The sequence below is a fragment of the Mobula birostris genome, chromosome 6 (assembly GCF_030028105.1).
Source record: "Mobula birostris isolate sMobBir1 chromosome 6, sMobBir1.hap1, whole genome shotgun sequence".
Taxonomy (NCBI): Eukaryota; Metazoa; Chordata; class Chondrichthyes; order Myliobatiformes; family Myliobatidae; genus Mobula; species Mobula birostris.
The window spans coordinates 51,498,883-51,524,081 of NC_092375.1; the positions used below are offsets into that span (position 1 = coordinate 51,498,883).

The window sequence follows — 25,199 nt, forward strand, 5'->3', positions numbered from 1 at the left end:
AATTAGTGCTAAAGGGAGTCATTGCGTTAAAAGAAGTTCATACCCCACATTTCCTCCCCCTTTAGATTAATGTAACAAAAAACTGTATATGTAACAAAAATTCAATTTCCCTTTAACAGACGATGTTCAATTAAACATGCTTTCACAATAACAGTCCATAACTATACTAAAGGCTCAGTCTTTTGGGTAGCAGTCTCTTTCTTTCAGGATAGTGCCTCTGGACCTGTGGAGTGGCATCAGGTTTGGCTGGTGTCTTGTCAGAGCCAACTTTCCCTGTTGTGGATGTCTCGTGGGTGTCAGTGACATGATCATCATTGAGAGACAAGTCCGGTGGATGCAATGGGTCCGTCTTGTTGGATGCAAGTGTTCCAGCCGTGATCTTCGGCTGAGCATCCTGTATTTGGTCCACATGACATCTCCACGTATGATCTCCAACATCTGCTGTGTCCATTAGCGGACTGGTTCTTGTAGCTGTCCTACCGGCGTTCATTTGTGTTCCCGGGAATCACATACTAGGACTTCCTGTTCAATCTCAAAGCTCTCAATGTTGGGTTATTCCTTGTTTCTCTTTGCATTTCAGAATTTATTACCGGCAGCTGGTCCACTAATGCTGTGTGGAACACATCTGCTAGGTCACAGAATAAAGACTTTTCCTCTTTAGTTATCAACAGTGACAAGCCGTTATCATTGCTGTGTTGTTTGGTACCCTTGAACTCTACGCCATACGAGTGGGTTCCTCGGAAAAGTGCTCAATGTTACGTCATTGGGATTCCCTTCCTGAGATTGAAAATGGACGCAAACGCCTGATCATCTGTCACTGGAGTAAACTTTTGTCTGTATAGGTAGTGATGGAACTTCCTTACTCTCCATACTAGACTAAGGGCCTCTTGGCCAATCTGTGTGTAGTTGTGTTCTGCGTTCGTCAGTGATCTTGAAGCAAATGCAATTGGACGTTCAGAACCATCTTTCATAGTGTGTGACAAAACAGCACCAATGCGATAAGGGACCCATTTAGGCAGTGATGAGTCATAATGGGTGGGCAATTCATCTGATGTTATTAGATTCTTTGTTTCCTTGAATATTTTTTCACATCTTTCTGACCACTCCCACTCTGCTCCTGCCTGCAATGGTGCATTCAAGGGTGCAGTACTGAAGCATGATTTGGGAGAAACCCATACAGGCCTAAGTATGACCAGAGTTGTGACACATTTTTCAGTTTGGGTGCCTGCAGCACTGCTTCAGTCTTCTCTTAGGCCTTATGTAAGCCATGCTTGTGTGACAGGGTCCTGAATTACCCCTATGAACTGTGCTTTTGAAGAGAGAGAAAGGGAGGGAGGGAGGGAGGGAGGGACAGAGAGAGAGAGAGAGAGAGAGAGAGAGAGAGAGAGAGACGGACGAAGACTGCTCACAGTTTGTTTATACTTTCTACAAGGTCAATGCCTGCTTGTACGTTCTTACAGACAGAGAAGGGAAGAGCTGTTTGAATGACAGTTGGTACTCAGTACTGGGAGATAAATAGAAGGTCGGATGACAGACCTCAGACACATGATTTTGGACACTGAATGAGCTTTCTTGTGCCCACAGAAAAAGTGGGTTTTGGAGGATTGATCAGTGGCTCTCACAGTGTGAACAGGGTGTGACCGGTGGGGAGTTATTCGTGTGTACAACCCCCGCCTGGGTTGATAGTTCCACCACAGAAGAACGGTCCCCTTTGTTGTGGTCACAGTCGGTGACTTCTAAAGGATTTTGGAGGACAACTGGAAGATTGACGGCGACAGCTCACCTGAAGACTCAAATCTCCCTCGCTCTCTCTCCATCACTACTCAACTCAGTACCATCAACTGAACTGAACTTTACTCATCATCTTAAGACTATCTATTTACCCCTAGACTTGAAGAAGCTTGATTTTCATATATTTCCACACTTACTGATATACTTACTTATATATAATCATTGCTAATCTGTTTGATTTATCTGCATTTATATTACTGTATTGCGTAGTTACTAATAAATTCCATTAGTTAATAGCAATACTGGACTCCAAAGTGTTTTCCATTTCTGCTGGTTCTTTAACCCGTCACGGAGTACGTGACACTTGTCAATGACATGTCCACAATGTGAGATTTCATTCTTGAAAAAAATCACGTCTCTCTCTTTGCGCGCAGACCATGGTCACTCAGCCTGGTAAGTACTTTACCATGGCTCTGGAGATGCTCTTCATCACTCTTGCCAGTCATAATGATGTCATCAAGGTAACATTGCGTTCCTGAGATATCTTGAAGCACTTGGTCCATTGCTCTTTGCCAAATTGCTGGAGCTGATACGATGCCAAAGACAAGATGGTTATACTAGAACAGTCCCTTGTGAGTGTTGATTGTGAGGAACTTCCTGCTTGACTCCTCAATCTCCATTTGCAGATAGCCTTGTGATAAGTCAATCTTCGAAAATCTCTCCCTGCCTGCCAAAGACGCCAAAATGTCTTCTATTCATGGCAGGGGATACTGCACAGTACGCAGCACAGAGTTGATGCTCATTTTGAAGTCCTCATATATGAACAGCTCCAGCCTTCCCTTTCTTTATCACCAGGACAATGAGCATCGCCCAATCACTCCACTCAGCCTTGGAGAGAATACCAAACACATCCAAGCTCTACATTCAGCATCCAATTTTGGCAAGGCTTTATGGAATTTTGGTGTTGCTGCTTCATTCAGTTCAATTTTGGCCTACATGCCTTTGAGTTTACCAATAATGTTCTAAAACACCTTCTCATTAGCATTAACCAGCTGTGAAAGCCTTTGGTTAGTGCTACCATTTGGGCTGCAGTTGCCTGTTGATGCTACATTGAGAGCTTTGATTGAGTTCCAGTCTAGTTGGATTTTTCTCAACCATTCAAGTCCGAAAAGTGCTGGCCATCCACTTTTCAACACGTAAAGCTCATAGGGCTTGGAGGTGTTTTGACTCTCTGCATCACATTCACTTTCAGTTTGCCTTTGTGAGACACTTTTTACCTGTGTAGGTCCTTAGCATCACCAAGATCTTTTCTAATGGTAGCTTGTGTTGTAGTCAGCCTCTGATATTACAGACAAAGCTGGCCCTGTATCCATTTTCAGTTTGACACCAGCCACATCTGTTGTGATCCATATTGTAACACCTGTGTTGCTCCAGTCTTATCGTGTGTGACTACTCGTCGCACTCTTTAGAGAAAATCTAATTACACTAGGTGCTAATAGGCCATCAGAAGAACCCAGGTATCAGAAGAAGGCAGTGAATAGAAACCACACACTTCTGGAAATAAGGTTTTGTTTATAAGAAAAAAACAATATGTACAAAATATTTACATGAACAAGAACAATTTAAAATTCAAATATTCTGTTTGGGTTCCAAATGTTAGATATCACCAAAAGCCAAACTCCTGTTTAGTAGAATCAGTGATATTCATTAGAATAACCTTTGTTACTCCAATTTCTCTAACTAATTAGATCTAGTGTTAATTCCTATTTAAAAGTTACGACCAAACTTTCCTTTTTACTCATCCCTAGTTAGTTAGGAAACCAAATATAATTCCTATTCTCAAGTATTATAGTTAGCTTTAATTTCAGTTCCACGCAGTATATCTACAAGTTTAAATTAAAATTCAAAAATTATATATTCAGTTTAACTCCTTTCACAACAATTCTCCAACATCACAACTCTTAAACAAAGTAAATCTCATTCAGTAACTTATCAAAGTCTGTGCAAAAATAATCAAGTCTTGCAGAACATCAATTTCAGATTCTTTGAATGAAAATAAACTTATACATCCAACCGTATTTGCACCATTACACATTTCGTTCCTGTGCTGGTTCTTCATTTTAGTTCGTTGGGTGAAATAGTTGATCATCCACGGTAAGTCAATTCACAAACTTGTACAAAATTTGACCAAGTACCTTGGTATTATTTTGCAGAACTGGTTCCCGACTACATGGTAGGGATTTTGGACACTGGTCTCTGCCGATATTGTCCCATTAACGTTGCTGCATGTTATAGCTGTAGTTTCAATAAATCTTTTATCGCTATTGTCTCTCCTCCATGGGTTTCACCCTGAGGGCTTCAAGTTAGTAGGTTAAAGGTACTCATTACTAATTCCACTTTTAACAGTTTATGTCTTCAGCTTCTAGTCGACGCTGCGTTTCTCTCCTTGTCCATTGTGTCCAGCCCACCCCTCCCTCGCATAGAATTTTTTTCAAAATCTTTTTTTTATATATCGTTAAACTTCGTACAATGGTAAGTACCATTGCAATTTTGGGTTTAATTAACCTGGGTTACAATATGATTTTGCAATCTGCCTCAGTAACGCTATGCAGTTTTAGGCATGATGGCTCACCTTTGTCAGACTCTGTGTTGTCTAATTCAGTCAGTTTATGCATTTGTTTAGTTTCATGTTTGAAACTTTTCACTCTGTGTGGTTTTTCTCTTTAGTTGTGCTTTTTGTCGGGCTTGCACATTCTCTCTATGAGGCCTTGTCTGTGACACTTTCAGCAAACTTTTTCTTTGAACGAACAGTCATTTGCATCATGGGAGGATTTGCCACATCGATGACATTTTTGGCTTTTTGCACCATTTAAGGACATTTTGTGTGTTTGCATTCTGAACTCTTTTTCTGTAATTCTGACACATCCTTTGCTGCAGTCTCCATTGATATTTCAATGGTCAATGCCTGTTCTAAGGTTAGGTCCCTTTCTGACAGTGGCCTCTTTTGAGTGCTTTGACTATGTATGCCACATACAAGCCTATCCCTTAATACATCAGAAAGTCCATCTCCAAAGTCACAGTATTGGGAAAGTTTGCATAGTTCTGCAATGTATTCAGAAATGCTTTCATCCTTTTGACTGGTTCCTATAGTTAAATCTAAATCTCTCAGCTTTTACTAACAGTTTTGGGCTTGTGATTTTGTAAAATTTCAACAATTTCATCAAATGTCTTGCTTGCTGGCTTTCAGGAATTACTAAGTTGCAATAAGAGGCTGTATATTCTAGCACCCAATAAGATAAGAAGTGTGGAGACTTTCTTTTCCTCATCCACATCGTTAGCGTTACAATACAGTTCAACCTTCTCGATATACGATTCTCAGTCCTCATTAACACTATCAAATATGTCAACCTTCCCGACTAAGGCCATCATCATGTTACTTTCACTTTAGTTTTGCTAGTTGGGCGTCTTTCACTATGTATTGTCACTCACGCATCCTTGTGCTAGGATCCGTGATTGCCTTCTCTGTACTGGTTCACTCTTTCCTCTCGCTGTATCTCCCCCTTCCTCTGTGTTCTGTCATCTTGTAACTGTCGATGGAGTTGGTGATATTCGCTGACATTCAGGTTTGTACTCGTCGCCAATGTGTTAAGTCTGTGGAACTACAGATCAGATAAATAAAATACACAGTCAAAGGAGAAGTTAACTTGTATATTCACTTTGCAGAGAGAGAAACAAATCAATGCGCATGGGTAAGTTATCAGTCAAAAATTAGCGCTAAGGGGAGTCACTGTACGGAAAGAAATAGATCTGTATTCTGCAGCCATCCCCTGGATTTTATCACAAACATTTTTTTCCTCTCAGATTCCGGTCCCAACGGACACTTTAAGCAGAAGGACCGCAGTCAATTCTTGAATGTTTTTCATAATTGAAATCACGAACAGGAAAAAGCCAAGGGGTAAAGTGCTTTGAATACTTTTATTTATTTTATGATGAAATTGCCCTCTTTGTCTTGGGGAACTGTAATGTGAGAAAGCGGAACTCTCTGTCGGAAAGGGGGTGATGCCGGGCTGGAATGACGTCGGACCCGGCCTCGAGAAAACACTAGACTAGAGCAACGGCGGCGCGTCGGAGCTGAGCGCGAGGAGGCGGTGAGGCGAGGGGAAGGGAAATGGAATGAGGGTGATAGGGGAGGGGAAGGGAATGGAATGAGGGTGATAGGGGAGGGGAAGGGAATGGAATGAGGGTGATAGGGGAGGGGAAGGGAATGGAATGAGGGTGATAGGGGAGGGGAAGGGAATGGAATGAGGGTGATAGGGGAGGGGAAGGGAAATGGAATGAGGGTGATAGGGGAGGGGAAGGGAATGGAATGAGGGTGACGGGTGAGGTGAGGGGAGGGGAGGAGGAGGAGGGTGACGGGTGAGGCGAGAGCAAGGAGAGGAGGGTGACGGGTGAGGGGAGGGGAGTGGAATGAGGATGACGGGAGTGGAGGGGAAGGGAATGGAATGGGGGTTACGGGAGGGGAAGGGAATGGAGTGACGGGTGAGGGGAAGGGGAGGAGGGTGATGGGTGAGGGGGTGGGCTTGGGTGTGCGAGGGTCGAGGAGCAAAGAAGTCAGAAAAGGGAATGAAATATGAAGATGGAGGTGTGTGAAGGGGAGGGATTGGTATGATTTGGGAGTGATGGGGAAAGAGGAGCAAAAAGATTGGGTAGTGAATGAGTACATCAAAAAAGAACTACCAGTAATAATAGGACATTGAAAAAATACAGTAGACATAAAGAGATTGGGGTGACATTAGAAGGGGCAAAGATTGTCCAAAGAGAGGAGAAAGGACACATTAAAATTATTAAAGTGAATTAAACTGGAGTGAGTAAAGAAGTTAATGGAAGATTATGGAATTGAGTGTGTGATTTCAAATAAAATAGAGAGGTTTGTTGGGTAAAATTAGGAGAGTGTGTGGCAGAGTAATATCACCAGGATAATAACATTGGTTACAAGGAGAACAGAAGGCAGATTGGTAGGTGCTATTCGTATGGAGACTGAGTGAAGATATTCACAATATGGGTAAATTGCAGCAATTGTTGCATAGTATTTGGATGATGATGAGCCCAGTAGTAGCTGGATTGGGAACGACTATGCAAAAAGTGGATGAACTCTGCTGGCATGGTCCCTGGATGTAACGTTGGATAGAGTCCAGACTGCAATATGGTTTAAATATCCCATTGATGAGATTTTTAAAGTTTTGGTGAATATACTTATTCTGCTTGGTACCTACAAATTACAGTGCTGTCACTTGGCATATTTCAATACAGAAAAGTGTTGCAAGTCCATAGCCGTCAGCACCCTTGTTTTTCCCAATCTTTTGCTACTTGCCTACCTTGAGGGTTTAGTTTACAGTGATCTGCCATCTTGTCTTTGGAATGTGGTAGGAAATGGAGCATATGACAAATGTTCAAAGTAAATTTATTATTAAAGGCCTTTCATTGATTCTGTTGTGTTTCTTGGATTTACTGTGTATGCCCACAAGAAAACGAATCTCAAGGTTGTATATGGTGTTATAAATACAAAGTACTTTGATAATAAATTTACTTTGATCTTTTGAACTTTGAAGTACATACGTCACTATACTCAACCCTAAGATTCATTTTCTCGTAGGAATTTACGTACGCCCTATACATGCAACAACTGTGGCAGAGCCTGCTGTTCCAGCATCGGCTTCAATAGCCACAGTCGACGCTGCTCAGCAAACCAGTGACTACCAGAGGCGCAGTACCCATGGTCGACTGCGACCGACGGAGGCTGCGTGTGCGTGCACACACACAAGGAAACACAATAGAATCAATGAAAAGCTGGACACAACAATATGGACAAACATCCAATGTGCAAAAGACAACAAACTGTTCAAATACAAAAAAAACAAACAGAATAATAATAAAAAATAAATATCGAGAACTTGAGATGAGTCCTTGAAAGTGTGTCCATAGGTTGTGCAAACAGTTCATTGTTGGGGTAAGTGAATTTATCCCCTCTGGTTCAAGAGCCTGATGGTTAAGGGGTAATAACCATCTCTGAACCTGGTGCCGTGGGTCCTGAGGCTCCTGTATCTCCTTCCTGATGACAGCAGTGAGAAGAAATTATGATCTGGGTTGGGGGGGGGGGCTGTCCTTGATGTATGCTGCTTTCCTGCAACAGTGCTCCTTGTTGATATGCTCAGTGTTGGGAAGGACTTTACCTGTGATGGACTAGGCTATATCCACTGCTTTTTGTAGGCTTTTATGTTCAAGGGCATTAATATTTCCATACCAGGTTATGATGCAAACAGTCAGTAGACTCTGCACCATACATCTACACAAGTTTGTCAGAGTTTTAGATGACATGCTGAATCTTCACAAACTTAGAAGAAAATGGAGGCACTACTGTTGCTGACTCTTTCCACCTCTGATCTCCTGATGAGGACTGTCTTATGGACCTCTGGTTTCCTCCTCCAGAAGTCAATACACAGTTCTTTGGTTTTGCTGACGTTCAGTAATAAGTTGTTATAGTACTACTCAGCCAGTTTCCAATATCCTTCATTTTGCCTGTGACAATGTACTTAGTAATTTCATCAGCAATCCTGAATATGGCATTGGACCTGTGCTTCCGCACATAATCATAGTTGTAAAGAGAGTGGAGCAGGGGGCTAAGCACACAGCCTTGTGGTGCTGATAAAAGATCGTAGAGGAGATGTTGTTACCAATCCAAACTGACTAGGGTCTGCAAGTGAGGATCCGATTGCACAAGGAGGTATTGAGGCCTAGTTCTTGAAGCTTATTGATTAGTTCTGAGGGGATGGTGGTATTGAATGCCAAGCTGTAGTTGATGAAAAGCATCTTTGCTGTCCAGATGTTCCATGGTTGAGTGAACAGGGGGCTAAGCACATAGTCTTGTGGTGCACCTATGCTCATGGTGATTGTGGAGGAGATGCTGTTGCCAATCGAAACTGATTGGGGTCTACAAGTGACCAAAGTAGGATCCAGTTGTACAAAGGAGATAATTGTGGTTTTTTAGGTCTTGGAGCTTATTAATTAGTTATGAGGGATGATAATTTTGAATGCTGAGCTGTAGTCAATGAAGAGCAAGCATATTGATGTATGCATCTTCACTGTCCAGATGTTCCAGAGTTGAGTGAAGAGCCAATGAAGTGGTATCTACTGTTGACCTGTAGGCAAATTGGAGCGGATTGATGTCACTTCTCAGGCAGGAGTTAATATGTTACAATAGTGTAGTGTATGTTATATCGTAATTTTGATTTCCTCTCCTGGCTCCTCCCCCCCCCCCCCGATAGTAACTAGGGTTGCCAATTGTGCAGGCGGTAGCACTGGCTCCCGTTGGTAGGGTGTCGGCGGGAGTTCCTCAGGAAATGGTGCTTAATAATTATCATAACCATATCTAGTAGCTTCATCTGCTAAATCACGCCAATCAATATCTCCATATTCATGTTCCTCCCCTCTTTCAGATCCAAAAGCATATATTATTCTTCTCTGTGTGGCAAGTTGGTTCTGCAACTTTAGTATCTGATTTAAACACTTTGCAGGATTGCTAGTGTTACTCTTCCTTTCCTGAGCTGATTTCTGAATTGCATTCATAGCCATCTTTAAATCATTACACTGTTTCCTTAATCCTTCTACTTCATCTTTCGCTAGTTCAGCTGCTTCCTCGTGTTTACTTTTTTCTTTAAGTAATTTCTCACACTTCATCTGAAACCGGTTCATATGCATCGTCCATATCTCTCTGGCCCTGTAGATCAGTAACCCTTTCTCTACGTAAGCACGAGGAATTCTGCAGATGCTGGAAATTCAAGCAACACACATCAAAGTTGCTGGTGAACGCAGCAGGCCAGGCAGCATCTCTAGGAAGAGGTACAGTCGACGTTTCGGGCCGAGACCCTTTGTCAGGTCTCGGCCCGAAACGTCGACTGTACCTCTTCCTAGAGATGCTGCCTGGCCTGCTGCGTTCACCAGCAACTTTGATGTGTGTTACCCTTTCTCTACCTCCTTTTGGATCCTTTTGTGTTCTTCTAACCTCGCCTGCTCGGCTTCTGCGTTACGCTGGTTTTCTAGGATTCCTGTCGTAACCTACCTCACTTGGCTTCTGCTTTTTGCTGATATTGTAGAATTTCCTGTTGTAACCCATCTCGCTCGGCTTCTGCTTTACGCTAGTATTCGTTTTCTGTTTCTAACCTGTGCTTTTTAGTCCGTGAGCCAGTAGAGTTGGTCAGTACCATCTGAGGGCAATAATACTCAATAGTGATTTTTGGCAAGGTAGACATCTCTAGAGTTAGAAAGTATGTGATAGCATTGCACCAGTGGTAGCTTTATGTGTGCGATCATGCATTTTATAACACTACCCTAAAATAAGCATTTCTGAAAAGTGGCCAACGTATATATTCAACCTAGTGGTATTTTGTGATCAGTGATCCCTCAACATTGAAATTTGTCACAATGATAGCTGAGTTCAAACACTTTTCATCAAATGTTGTTATAAAATTCTACATTGAAAACTATGTCATTGGTGGCATTCGCAGTACAATGCCCAATTTCAGTTGAGTGAATCATTTCATTTAGAAAAATATTTGTTTATTTTGGAAAAGTCAGTAAAAACCCTAGGCCATTAATCACATAGATTTGAAGAGAATTTATTTAGGAATTCAAATAAGTAATCACTTTTTGTATATATTCCATATTAACATCAGTACAGCAGAAAATGTTACCCCAATCCCCAAAAGGTAAAAAACCTCACTTGGAGAGATTTCTGGAGTTTTATCAATGTCATGATATTTTCCATATTGTATCAAATCAAAATAATCTTAAGCTGTTGTCATAGCATATAAAATTACAGAACAATAATTCAAATATGGGGGTTCCACACGGCCATAATCTAGACCCCATTTGTTGTAAAATGAATATATTTGATCAGAGACTGCTTTCCATACTTTCAGAACCTATTAATAATCATAAATTTCCAAGTCTTCCACGTCTTCCACATCTTCATATGAACTTTTCACACTCTCTGAGGTAGATGCCTGGTTCTCACAGTTTTCTGGTCTACACATGTCAGTACACCTGAGGTCATTTGCAACACACATACATCTTGGGAGTGAACATTTTTTTGAACAGTTACAGGCCGGTAGATGCAGGACAGCATCGGGTGCTGGCTGGCCTTCCATCCAGTGCACCACCAACTGTTCAGCTTCCTCTTCTCTTTCCATCTTCCATCCCCTGCCAACAGGGCTTGGCACTTGTGGGTCCTTCTCCAAACATCTTCTCCATATACCAGCCAGGTAGTTGGCTCACTGTGCATGTTTTGTTAAGCAGTCCTTGCACGGTGGAAGTTGATAACTTTCAATTTCACCTTTTTTGGCACAGAAAAGGTGATACCTGAGCTCATTGACCTTGCTTTTGGGGCATACGGGAGACATATAAACGCCTCCAGTTTGTCCATCAGTTCTGGGGAGAGGTCCCATTCCTGACCCAACTCTAAGGGTGTGTCCTGAGTTTCCCTGTTGTTGGTCAGAAGTTTTAGGACACTTGTCTTCCCTTTGCCTGAAAAAACGCTTACAGTCACATCCTGTATATGCGTGCAACCCGATGAGAGCTCTACAAACCTGTGGCAGCAACCTTCCTGATGTCTACAAGCCTTGTATGGGTTCTAGTGCCACACTTCTGGAATAATGGGGCCTCAATCTTCTCACAAAATGATAAAGACGCCTATGTCTTCTGAGCAGATCACTACAGATTGATATCCCTCTCTTGTGGCATGGGCAGCATGGAGAATTAGGCGGCTATCTGCTTCTTGTTGACACTGAAGAGCTGACACCACCTCACTGTCTTGAGATGTGATTCTGTAACATTTGTCATTCACAGTTGCATACAGAATCTTCTGCTGTAGCTTTGCTCTGTACTCCGCCTTCCTCTATTCATGGACTATGAAGCTAATGAGACTATTTTTGTTACTAACTTTGGTCAGGAAGCTCCTCCACTGCCTCACCATGTGTGTGCCTGTGATACATTGCAACTCATGACCAGTCTCTTCACCCCATAGAGATCTTTCACTATCCTTGATAGAGTTCTCTTTGTATGTGTTGAACATAACATCTATTCTGCTACTTTGACTGCCTTCCCTCAGAGCCATACCCAGAATTGTTGTGGCAACATCTCTGAAAGTAACTTGATCACCTTTCACTCTTTGGACCAAGTTCATTCCATCAACCACTGTAGCAGAGTTTCCTGGGAGTTGCTCTTCTACTGCTACATTTTTCTGCAAGGTTGTGGCTAAAGCAGCTTTATTTGTCTTTCTCAGCAATCCTTCTGGTGTGGACAGGGCCCAGGGCAATGGTCCCAGGGGATGAGAAAGGATATCCTCCATACGTAGACTGCGCCCTTGTGCCATCACTATGATGCGTCCAAACAAAGACCTGCGTGCTTTCAAGATGTTTGCCCTCCCATTTGATTTCAGTTCTCTCTTCTTACACATAGGGAATTTATTTGCTGGTGGGTCTTCCTCTTGTCTCTCATCCTTGAAGGTTGCATAACATTGCTCACCAACCTCATATGCCTTCATCAGGTTGGAGGCGATGTCCTTGGGGGCTAACACACAGAAAGCTACCACCGCTGCAATGCTATTACGTATTTTCTAGCACTAGAGGTATATACCTTACCAATTCTATAAGAATTATTCCCCCCAGATAGTACCGGAGGCCCAAATTTGGGGTCCTGGCTCATGGACTATTTCTGTTTTGGTATTCTGTTGTAATTCAATCAAATCCTCAATTAAATAGCCAACTGCTATTAGTTTTTATAATTGTTTAAGCTTCCTGCCCAACAGCTTCCCTTGGGCAATTTTCCAAAGGGCATCCGCAGCAGTTTTCCCTTCGCAGCCAGGTGACTGACAAACTCCTCATATTGTGGCTACTTCCTCAACACACATTTCTGGAGGTATCCCCTCCAATCAAAACAATCCAAGTCCTTTGGATTTGCAGAATTTCCTGAATTCTTCATCCTGGGTAAGTAACAGCTCATCACCCAGCCCCAGATCTCTCTGTACCTCACCCACGTGGTCCAACTCGAGTCTCCTACTGAACGAAGAGATTTATCCTTAAATCTTCAATAGGGATGCTAATTCTGTTACAAGAATCAGCCCTTGTAATAATAATGATCAGGAAGGCATAGAGAGAATCTGAATTTACTGACAAATACCTTTATTGTCCCAACTGAAGAACGTGTGTACTTGGACAACGAACACCTGTGTGCACACCTACTAAGTTTTCCTGACCTTTCATGAACAATTAAAGAACAGAAAATATTATACCAGTTAAAAAGGAGTTTCTGCTGCTGACCACCTGTTCCTCATAGTCCCATTTTAAATCTCCCATGTGTCTGTGGGGAAGCTCACATCCACAATAGTTGGTCTCCTACAATGTACATGAACGATGAGTAAATGAATTGTATTGCCGTACATAAAGAATGTTTCGGAATTGACAGCAAGGCTGCTTCAGCAACCCAACATCACAGTTGTTCACAAACCGACTGCAACTTTGAGGAGGAACCTATCAAGACTCAAAAAGCGCAACAAAATGTGACTGATAGAACGAATGTTATCTACAAAATCCAATGTAGTGACAGTGACAAATGCTACGTTGGCTTCAAACAAGAAGAAAACTATCAACTAGGCTATGTGAGCAGAAGGCACGACCCACTCTTGCTAGTATCAGCTCATGAAAATGAAGGACACCATTTCAACTGGACGACATCCACAGGCTTGACTCAAGCAAGAACAAAAAAAGAGCAAGAATTTCTCAAAGCATGGTTCTCTACAGAAGGATCCATTTACAAACACATCAACATAGATCCGGTATATGGAGAAAAGAGAAACAACGGTGTCAACAATCAATGTATTGCCAGTAATTGTGGGATCTGGACAACGAAGCAAACACTTCCGATGGACCTCCCTCGAAGCTAGCCAATCAGAATCTTCTGCTGAACTAAAGCGTTTTGAACCAGTCAGTTGGATCACGATGTCTAATCAATATCCATTCGGACCCTGGAAGAGTGTATAAGCTGGTATTCTGAGGAGACAACACCCTCAGCTGCGCACTGATGATGGCTTCTCGATTGGAGCCGGAAAGTTTGCGAACATTTTCCCAAGCTTGGTGATCAAGCAAACTTCCAAATAGCCAACCTGAGCTACTAATATTCTGCAATATTTCAAACTTTACATAATAAATAGCTACTCATTTGAGAATGGTCTCAAGTTTAGCAGGTCACTACCTGAAGCGTCTTGTGTGCAATCTGATTAGATTATTGCAGAGCAAGAATCAATTCAGAGTACACAAAATGGGGAGGAAACAAAGACAGTTAGTTTGACTGCTTCCCTGTCCTTCATTCACCTGAATCCATTAATTTGTAAACTGTAGTTTTTTTTGTCTACTTCCACTGTCCTTGATTCATTCAAATCCACTAGACCGTAGTTCCTTCTGGCCAACGACAGTCTGAAATTACATTTTTGGAGCTCTCAGAGTAAGTTGAAGTCCATTGCCTGATCAGCTTCTTCACTTAGCTCTCAGAAGAGAAGTTCTGCAAAACCTAAGAAGTCAAATTCAATTGATTTTCCATCAAAACTATTTTGGATTACAAGAATCTTACTGATCTCAATGTCTATTGCTGTAATCGCTTAACAGATGTTTAGGTACATAATGTAATTTTTGCATTATTATTTTGCATGTGTGGTATAGCTCACTAAATCAAATAGTAACTGTGATTTTTGCTTTAAATTTTAGCTGACACTTGGCCATTATGACGACGCAAAGTTTCAAAAACAGCAAACAAGAATTTAACTTTGGACCATGGAAGCTCACTGCCAACAAAAGTCATATTATGAAATCAAAGGATATTGAGAAGTAATAAATTAGTGCCATCTTTCATTTTTTTAACTGTATTTATTAACTTACGGTATTTTAGCGTTCTGGATCAATGTATTCAATTATTGATGAATGTAGTATGTTATTCTCCTCAATTTTCAAAAAATCTATAAACTTATCCACAATGATAAATGATCATTATCTTATACTGTCTTTATTTTTCATGCTTGGTGGTATGTGCTGAAACTTGAATTCAAATATAGAACAAAATTCAAAGTAAATTTATTATCAAATTACATATACATCAACATATACTGCAGAGATTCATTATCTTGTGGGCATTCATAGTGGATACAAAGAAATACAATAGATCAGTGAAAAGACACACACGACAAAGATGGACCAACAACCAATGTACAAAAGATAACAAACTGCAAATACAAAAAAGGACAACATTGTGAGTTTGTACAGACTCTTAAACTTAAATGCATTTTATTGTTAAGATTTTTCATAATGTAATCTGAATGATTAACCAACAGGTTAGCTGAGGAAATGAAGATGCATTCCCTTCCAGAGATGTTGTTTGGTGATAATGTTTTAAGGGTTCAACATGCTGGTGGATTCGGCATTGTATTTAATGCAACAGATGCCTTAAGGACAGTGGATAATGGACATGGTACAGTTAAAGTAGCATGTGCAGAGGCTTGGCAGGAGAGCAGGTGAGGAAATAGCAATGCAAATGATGAACATTGCTTTTGGAACTAAACATGTTTTTGGTTGTATGGTGATTGTTCCGACATTTGGTTAAATATAACTGGATTTACCTTTTGGAGTTTCTGTTTATTTTTCAGGCATTAAAACTTGATTTTAATTATGAAGAATTTAACTAGAAGTATATCTTATGGATTTCATGATTATATCTTTGCATTATTTTAAAACTGCACAATTATTTTAATCTCAGGGCGGATTCTGAACACTCAAAGGTTGTTAAACCTTATGACTGGACATTTACCACACACTATAAAGGAACATTATTTGGTGATAATTTAAAGCTAAAGGTAAGTTGTTAATTTCACTCTCCTTATTATGTCAGCGATTTTTAAGGCTATTCTCTTTTTAGAGGAGTATACTTGGCAAAATGAGCAATCATTAAACAAGTGTCATTTAAAGTGATGCAAAGATAATAGATACCTGTTCTGATGAGAGACCATCAATACTTTTCCTTTCCACAGATGCTGCATTACCTGCTATGTTTTGCCAGTATTTTCTGCTTTGAATAACTGCCTTATTCCTTGACCCTTCCTATTTTTCATCATTGTAAAGTAGAAAATTAGTTTCCACGGGATATTCAGTACCACAATAATGGAAAGAGAATCCATTTTATATGGTACTCCTGCTACTTCATACTATAGCTATTGGAGACTGTTGGAAAATGAACAAAGTTGTTCAGTGTGTTATGTTATTTTTGATTGAGATGAGCTTTGGACCATGCATTCAAGCTATAATGTATTCTGTCAATTTTAAAATTCATCCTCCATGCCCGTTTCATCTGCGCCAACCTTTAAATGAACTTTTTAGTCCAACTCTCTTGAATCTAATCTCTCTATCTTTTAGCTGCCAAGCCCCCAAACTCTGATACCAATTCCCTGCCACTTTCTTCTGTCCAACAAATCTATCTTTTTGAACACACTATTGACCATTTGCCCTACTTTTTCCTTACTGTGTGGTGTCAAATTTTGCTCAACGATTTCATTCTTTTGAGAAGCACCTTAACATGCTACGTGTAAATTAAAGCTGCTACATAAATGTAACCAGTTAAACAATCAATCGTCGTTCTTTCGCATGAATGGTACATATTCATCTCTTGTAGGTCACTCCCACAACTGAACGCATTGATTTGGAGAAGTTGAAAACAAGAGAGCAAATCATGTATTTTGAAGAAGTTTTGTTGTTTGAAGATGAACTTCATGATCATGGTGTTTCTATGCTGAGTGTAAAAGTGGTAAGATGTATTATATGTCAGTTTCCTCTTGTGGAAAAATAGTAACCATCCGTTATTGCAAAGTAAGCTAATACAGAATTTTTATTCAGCTAAGAGCGCCAGAACAATGAAAACTATTTATTAACTACTAATAATCCACTAAGCAAATGTTGAAAATGCACTATGATAATTTTGTGATGTTTTATTGGTAGAAATCATTTATATCATGTCCATAAACCATTAGGTGTTGATGTTAGCTTACTTGAGGCATTTTAGTAATATGTCCTTCGGTGTGACTTAGTTATTGCAGCCCAGGCCTTTTATTTTGATACTAAAAATCTGAGGTGCAAAGGGACTTGGGAGTCTTTGTGCAGGATTCCCTAAACGTTAATTTTTATAGGGTGAGTCGGTGGTGAGGAAGGAAAATACATTGTTAGCATTCATTTCAAGAGGACTAGGATATAAAGCACTGGAAAGGCCTCGTGGAGAATTGTGAGCTGTTTTGGAACCCTTATCTAAGAAAGGAACTGTTGACATTGGAGAGGATTCAAGGAGGTTCACAAAAATGAGTCTGGGATTGAAAAGCTTGTCCTATGAAGTGTTTGATGGCTTTAGGCCTGTACTCGCTGGAATTCAGAGGTTTCAATGAGGGCAACACTCATTCTATTGAATTTTGAAAGGCCTCTTTAGAATCGATAGGGAGAAGATGTTTCCTATAGTGGGGAAGTCTAAGTCCAGAGGACACAATCTCAGAATAGAGGGGGATCCTTTTAGAATGGTGAAGAGGAATTTCTTTAGCCAGAGAGTGGTGAATCTGTGGAATTTATTGCCACATGTGGCCGTGGAGGCTGTCATTGGGTATGTTTAAGGCAGAGCTTGTTAGATTTTTGATTAGTCAAGGCATGAAAGGATATGGGGAGAAGGCAGGAAATTGGGGCTGAGGGGGATAATGGATCCGCCATGATAAAATGGTGGAGCAGACTCGATGGGCTAAATGCCCTAATCCTGTTCCTATATTTTGTGGTTTACGTTCTAATCCTTATGCTCTTCAGAAACTTATGGCGTAAGTTTCTGTGTATGGTGTTTTCCCAATTTATGGTTAAGATGTCTTTTTTCTGTCGAAATTTTAAATCTTGGTGAATTTAAGTTAAAAGTTTTGTTTACAAAAAGGACAGTACTTTCAAGAAAATAGGAAGACAAGATTATTCAGCCGGCTATTCTGCAGTTATAAAAATTGCTAAGGTTCATCTGTGTTCATTTGTTTAAAGGGCGTCAGTTATTCTTTGTTTGAAATTGTATTTTGTTGCGATACATATTAATTTCTTTGTCACAAAACAATTTTTCTGTTAAATTTTTGCTAACCTATAGCCCAGATATATAAAAGAAATATAGAATTGTTCAATAAGTTCTTGTGGCATAGGAAATTGGGACTGATGTGTGCAGTATGATTGATTATTTCATTTTCCTCTTCCAGAGAGTGATGCCATCTAGTTTCTTTGTTCTGTTGAGATTTTTCTTGAGAGTTGATGGTGTACTCATTCGAACAAATGACACAAGAGTTTATCATGAGGTAAGAATGATAAATAATAAAAGATTCCACAGCTGGATATCTTGTAAAACACACACAAAATGCTGAAGAAACTCAGCAGGTGAGGCAGCATCTATGGAGGGGAATAAATGGTCGAAATTTTAGGCCGAGACCATTCATAAGGACTGGAAAGAAAGAGGGAAGAAGCAAAATAAGAAGTTGTGGGAAGGGGAAGGAGTACAAGCTGGCAGATGATGGATGAGACTAAATGAGGGGGAAGGTGGGTGAAGTAGGAAGCTGGGATGGGATAGCTGGAAGAGGTAAAGGGCTGAAGGAGGAGGAAACTCATAGGAGAGGAGAACGGACCATGGAAGAAAGGAAAGGAGGAGGGAACCAGAAGGAGGTGGTGGATAGGTTAGGAGAAAAGAAAGGATCAGAGGAAAGCAAAATGGGGAATGGAAAAAGAGGAGGAAGGGGGAGAAATTACTGGAAGTTAAGAGAAATTAACTTACAGTAATTCCTATAGGTTGCCATCAGGTTGGGGACTACTGGTGTAAAGTGTTTCTTCTTTAACCTGAGTTTGGCCTAATCATGGCAGTTAAGGAGTTCATGGACAGTCAAATTGGAATGAGTAGCCTCCAGGAGATCTTGTCTTTTGTGGTGGACAGTGCAGAGGTGCTCAACAAAAGTGATCCCTCAGTCTGTGTTTGGTCTCTCCGATGTAGAGGAGAGAATGGATAAACAGATTTGTTTTATTCTTCATTTTTAGTAGGATAATAAAGTTAAGCAATTCATCAATTTATGATTAGTTACCTTAATGCATTCAATCTGCAGTTTTAAATTTGTAAAATGTGAACCTGTCACTCCTTAATTATCCTGTGTACTTTTGGATTGGCCATTAAGCAGGATTATTGGGATAATTATATTATGATCAGATCATCCCCAATCCAATACTGCATGAATGCACCCCGAAGTATTAAATTTTCTCCTACTCATTACAGAATGTTTGGCTATTTTCAGGTTTGGATTAGATGGTTTATAATTTGTTTGGTACTATTACTCTCTGATGAGTAACAGCTATGACTATGTTGTGCTCTCATCTCTGAGTTTGGTACTTAATCATGTAAGACTGCATAAACAAAGAAAAGTTACGCTTTTTGAAGTGCTACCTACAAGGCCTCCAATTGGATGCAAAAAATAGATACCAGGGTATTATTTTGAAGAAGATCAGGGCAGTTATCTGAGTGTCTCAACTATTCCTAAATCAGATTATCTGGTTGTTATCACATTGGTGTTTGTAGGAACTTGCAATATATAATAAAATAACTATTTTATGCATTAGAGAATGGCTATAATTAAAGACAGTACTTTATTTAGATCCGTAATAGTCTAGTTTTGGAGCTGAATTTATCTTCTTCTATCACATCAATTTGGGTTATAATTTTATATTAGCTTGCCCTCTGGTATATCTTCTTACCAAGGGTGAGATTGATCTTTTGCAAGAAGTGCATGCTAGTTTTGGCAATTATATTACATTGTTTAGAAGTCCTCAATTTTAATTTTTTAATTGTGACTTTTTAAGATACCATTTTTTGTATTGTTCTTTAGTGTTGTTAATCTTGAGTCCTCCATTGGGTGTCTTAATCCCTGGTTGAAGTACTGAGAAATAAATGTGCAAGATCATTTGAAAAAGTTGAAGTAATTGAATAATGTAGGTTTGATCAATATAGATAAATTAGGGTGGATTTTATACTTTTCATTTATTATCTCAAGATTTTCAAAATATAATTTGTATTACTAAGGAAACTTTAAGTATTGCAGTTTTCAAAATTCTAATATATTTCTGTTCATTGTTGAACACAGTAGTATTTCAGATGCTGAGCATCTGAAAGAAAAGCTGAAAATTTTGGAAATACTCATTCCACTGTGTGGAACATAAAGGAAAAATCAGAATCAGGTTTATTATCACTGGCGTGTGTCATGAAATTTGTTAACTTAGCAGCAGCAGTCCAATGCAATACATGATATAGAAGAAGAAAAAAATAAAATAATAATAAATAAATAAATATATCAATTACAGTATATGTATGTTGAATAGATTAAAATTCATGCAAAAAAGCAGGAATAATATATACAGGTCGACCTTCACTAATCTGGCGCCATTGGGACCTGAGGAGTGCCGGATTTAGTGAAAATACTGAATTACAGAAGGATCACATCAAGCATAATCAGTGCCGGATTATCGAAGGAACCGGATTTACAGGTAGTCGGATTAGTGAAGGTTAACCTGTATTAAAAAAATGAGGTAGTGTTTAACGGTTCAATGTCCATTTAGGATTTGGATGGCAGAGGGGAAGAAGCTGTTCCTGAATCGCTGAGTGTGTGCCTTCACGCTTCTGTACCTCCTACCTGATGTTGATGTTCCTGGCATAATATTTTTAAAAGAAGGCACAACTCCCATGCATTGTATTTCAGTTTTAATAGGAACTATTAATTTCTCTTTGTTCTTTAAAATCTAAGTTTTTAAAGAACAAAGAGAAATTAAATGTTGGTGTATTTTGTGGTTTAATAAGCCAGCCTCTATGTTGTATATTTAGAGAGAAGTCCAAAATATAATGTAAAGTTTTTAGAAAGGTAAATTACTATAAAAGGTAGTTGCATTATCTAAATAATGAATATTAGTTATTTAAACAGATTTTTCTTTCTTAGGCTGACAAAAACTACCTTCTTTCTGAGTACAGCACCCGGGAAAGTTATGTATCAGCTCTTCAGGTACCTTCTTTAATAGTTGCGATTTGAAATGAAATAACCTGTGAATTGATAGACATCTGGCAGTGCATCACTAAATTAGAAAATTCTTTTCATCTTCTGTTTTGATTATTCTGAAATGTAGGTCTGAATTGTTGATATCTTCAAAGTTCAAAGTACATTAATTATCAAAGTGCGTGTACATTTATTATCAAAGTGTGTATACATTATACAACCTTGAGATTTGCCTCCTAATAGGCAGTCACAAAACAAAGAAACCCAAGCGAACCCATTTTTAAAAAAATACGCCAAACACTCAATGTACAGAGTGGAAAAAAAAACAGATCATGCAAACAATAAACGTAAGCAAGTAGTGTACTGAACTGAAATCCACAAAAAGAGTCATTCCACAGACCCTTAGTTCAGCACAGAACCGAGCAGCAAGCTGAACCAGCCTGTCCTTCACCTCGGCCCTGACATTTTCAATGTGGCCTGGCGCCTAAATCGACATCCAAACAAGGGGTTCAGTTGCTTCAATGCGCTCTGGGGCCTGGACCCACCACCTCAATTTAACCTTTCTAATTTGGCCTGCCACCTTGATTTGGCTTGGCGCTTAAATCGATTGTACCTTGGCTCTTCCTCACTCAGCAAGGAGCCCGCTGCCTCACCTCAGTACTGCCACATAGAATTGCCTCCATTCAAAGGGAAGTTACAGGCTATTGTTTGTGATGATCATTTATCAGAAACAAGTGTGATTAACCAAGTATTTAGTTGTTTTCTTTGTTTCATTGGCCACCAACAAGAAGTCGCTGAAATTCACCAATGACATCTTAAACCAGAATCTTCAAAAGCTGCCTTAGAAATAATTCATTTTTACTGAGTAGATGAATTGCAAATGCATTTCACTTATTGTTAACAGGAAGACCCAACATTCACATTTGGAATGTTCATTGTAGTTAAGAACTAAGGGACTGAGTTGTGCTGCAACCATACAGAGTGTTGGTCAGGTGACATCTGGAGTACCGGTATAGTTTGGTCTCCTTACATGAGAAAAGATACTGGCTTTGAAGGCAGTACAGAGAAGGTCACCAGGTTGATTCTGGACTTGAGGGGGTTAATCTAGGAGGAGAAATTGAGTGGTACACTGGAATTCAGAAGAATCTGAGGGAATCTTATAGAATTATGAAATGGTTGGTTAAGATAGAGGCAGGAAAGTTCTTTCCACAGGTAGGTGAGACGTTCTAGGGCTCAGCCTCAAGATTTGAGAGAATAGATCTAGGCTGGAAATGAGGAGGTAATGCTTTTCCCAGAGAGTAGTGGATCAGTGGAATTCTTTACCAGGGAAACAGTAGAGGCTACCTCATTAAATATATTTAAGACACAGTTGCATATATTTTTGCAGAGTAGGAGAATGAATCAATCCAGAAAACTGAGTTTATATAATTTCAAGTTTTCTATTTTGTCATTCAACCATACACATGAATTCAGTCAAATGAAACAGCATTCTTCTGGGGCCAAGGTGCAAATCGCTGTATTGCCACTAGCATCGTGGTTAGCACAATGCTGTTAGGGATCGAAATGTTCAGGAGTTTGGAGTTCAATTCCAGCCCCATCTCTAAGGAGTCTGTATGTTCTCCCTGTGGAATGCATGGGTTTTCCCTGGGTTCACCTAGGTTTACTCCCACATTCCAAAGACATACCAGCTGGTTAACTGGTCACTGTAAATTGTCCCATGATTAGGTTAGGATTAGTTGGGTTTGCCGGGGGTTGCTGGGGTGGCATGGCTTGAAGGGCCTGCTCCATGCCGTATCGCTAAATAAATAATTATATAAGTTGAAGGTTATGGGGGAAAGATGGGTAGATAGAGCTGAGTCAATGGCCAGTTCAGCCATGATGTTACTGAATGGCTGAGCAAGCTCGATGGGCCGGGTGGCCGACTCCTGCTCCTGTTTCTTGTGCTCCTATATATTGCAGTCTGTGCAGTAATAACACATGAATGGTTAGTTATCCCTTTGTATGGAAATCAATTTTGTAGTTTATGTAGATGTATTAATCCATTTCACCTAAACTCAACTAATGAATATATTGTGTACTCGTATGTTAGCATCTTGGATGGGGCTGGTGGGACGTTGTATAGGTTGCTCTCCAGACATAAACAATATGCTTTCTGTTTTCAGAATGTTCCACAATATCTTTTCACTGATCCAAATGAGATCTCGCAGTATTTACCTCTAAAGCAACTGATCTGCGAGAAATTAGAATTCCCCGAAGGTGTGGACAACAATACCGTATTTGGAAATACACAGATCTGTGTTAATTCTGACGTAGCTGACAGAGAATCAAAACAAACGTGATATTCTGCTATGGGAAGCCGAAAAAGTTTTTAATTGATAGACCAGCGTAATCCTTAAGTAACTGTCGATATACTGGAAAACTACTGCAGTAAATTATGTCTTGTAAAAAGCAGCAGGTAACGATTTAACAGTTGTAAAACAGAATTTATCAAAGGCAGAATTTATTAACTGGGTTGATTGGCAATTCAGGCTTGTTACAATTGAAGCCAAAGTACAACCAGCAGTGCAGCTTTTGTCTGATTTTGATGTGCTGCCTTACTGTTGCTTCTAATTTTTTGCCAGTGAAATCTTGAATAAATTTGAACTCTGAAAGGATGAATGAAATTTATAACTGGTCATTGTAATTATGGAGAAAGTTTGTAGATATACAAAAGATAGACTTAAACTGCACCATTATGTTTTGGTAACACTGGAATATGCAGAGTGCTATGCCACATTTGTTCTTGTCTCAAATTGTAGTAATCTTCACTCAGATTGTAGTAAGTTACACTATTTGCCCACACAAATCAATATAACGCAGTCATTCTCAGCAAGTTACATTTGTGCAGTTTTGTAATGATAACTAGCCATTATAAACCAATAATGGATCTCTCTAAAACTGTGTAATTTAAATAAAGATTGATTTCTAAATAATTCATTCTTGAAGTGACCTGAAGTTGTTTGACTTGAAAACATGATTAATTGTGCAGATTTTTTTTGCATGAGCCCAATTAGTATTTATGGAAGTAAACCACCAGTTCATCCCAGCATTTCGGATGCATTGGGTTAACCAAAGATAATACAATATGACAAAAAAACAACTGTGAATAATTACATATTAGGCCATTTGGCCCATGAACTCTGCAAAAATAAAAGTAAGTTAATTCCATTTTCCAGATCCTGATCCATTTTTTCACTGCTGATAGTTCTTCAACTGCTCAACTTTATGAATATTATAAATGTGTCTGCCATGCTTTAAAGCAATCAGACAAATTGTAAAAAATGCATTGTAATTTAGAACTTGTGTAAAGCTTGTGTTATCATTTCTGAGAAGAAGAGACTACATCTTACTGGAGGAGATTATTAAAAATACAAAAATTCGTAACCATTGTCCCAATTAGAAAATAAGTTCAGTTACACAGTTAGCCTTATAGGAAAAACAGTATTACTAGATTGGTTTTGGGAATGCGGGATTATAGAATAAATTTAAGAAAAATTTGTTAAGGATGAGCGATCCCACTTACCAGGAGAAATCTGATGTTGATGATTTAAATTTGAGGTCTTTTGTAGGCATCCTTTAAAATTCTTGGAAAGGACTTTCACAAATGAAGGTAAAGCAATTTTCCTTGAATTATACCAATCTAATTAAACCCATCCATCTGCAAGTGGACTATATCCCTCTAGTCACTGATGACTGATCACAGGTCTGTTTACAGGCCTCTTAAATGTTATTACATCTTATAACACCTCACATGACACTGTTCCAGGCTCCTACCACTCTGCAATAAGAACTTACCATAAGACCATGAAGCATAGGAGCAGAATTAGGCCACATGACCCATTGAGTCTGCTCCACCTTTACATCATGGCTGATTCATTATTCCTCTCAACCCCATTCTCCTGCCTTCTCTCTGTAACCTTTGATGCCCTGACTAATCGAGCATATCAATCTCTACTTTAAATATACTCTGGCCTCCACAGCCATATAAATGTGAAAAGATGCGTTCCCAGCACTGACCCCAATGGAATGCCACTAGTCACTGGCAGCCAACCAGAAAAGGCCCCCTTTATTTCCCCCTCTTTGCCTCCTGCCTATCAGCCAATCTTCTATCCATGCTGGTACCTTTCCTGTAATACCATGGGCTGTTGTTAAGCAGCCTCATGCGCAGCAACTTGTCAAAGGTTTTCTGAAAATCCAGATAAGCAATATCCAGTGACTCCCCTTTGTCTATCCTACCTGTTATTTCCTCAAAGAATTCCAACAG

At 39.7% G+C, this 25,199-nt stretch overlaps 1 protein-coding gene across 2 annotated transcripts; it reads left to right on the forward strand.

Annotated features, from left to right (window-relative positions):
• The first annotated feature begins 5,559 nt into the window (after window positions 1-5,559).
• On the forward strand, window positions 5,560-23,870 carry tiprl (TIP41, TOR signaling pathway regulator-like (S. cerevisiae)). 2 transcript variants are annotated; one of them, XM_072260491.1, is made up of 8 exons: window positions 5,560-5,686; window positions 14,544-14,663; window positions 15,164-15,343; window positions 15,586-15,682; window positions 16,495-16,626; window positions 18,080-18,175; window positions 20,843-20,905; window positions 23,059-23,870. In XM_072260491.1, exons 2-8 carry the CDS (start codon window positions 14,560-14,562, stop codon window positions 23,233-23,235), a joined length of 849 nt encoding a protein of 282 aa, XP_072116592.1. In that variant the 5' UTR covers window positions 5,560-5,686; window positions 14,544-14,559; the 3' UTR covers window positions 23,236-23,870. The 2 variants fall into 2 exon arrangements, with proteins under 2 accessions (XP_072116592.1, XP_072116591.1); XM_072260490.1 differs by lacking the exon at window positions 5,560-5,686 and adding an exon at window positions 5,774-5,879.
• Window positions 23,871-25,199: the final 1,329 nt, after the last annotated feature.

Excerpts from the sequence above, each read along its gene's own strand:
- tiprl (XM_072260491.1), top strand. The coding sequence starts at position 14,560 with ATGACGACGCAAAGTTTCAAAAACAGCAAACAAGAATTTAACTTTGGA. Across the intron at positions 14,664-15,163 it reads AAATCAAAGGATATTGAGAA|GTTAGCTGAGGAAATGAAGA; the intron begins GTAATAAATTAG and ends ATTAACCAACAG. Across the intron at positions 18,176-20,842 it reads ACACAAGAGTTTATCATGAG|GCTGACAAAAACTACCTTCT; the intron begins GTAAGAATGATA and ends TTTCTTTCTTAG.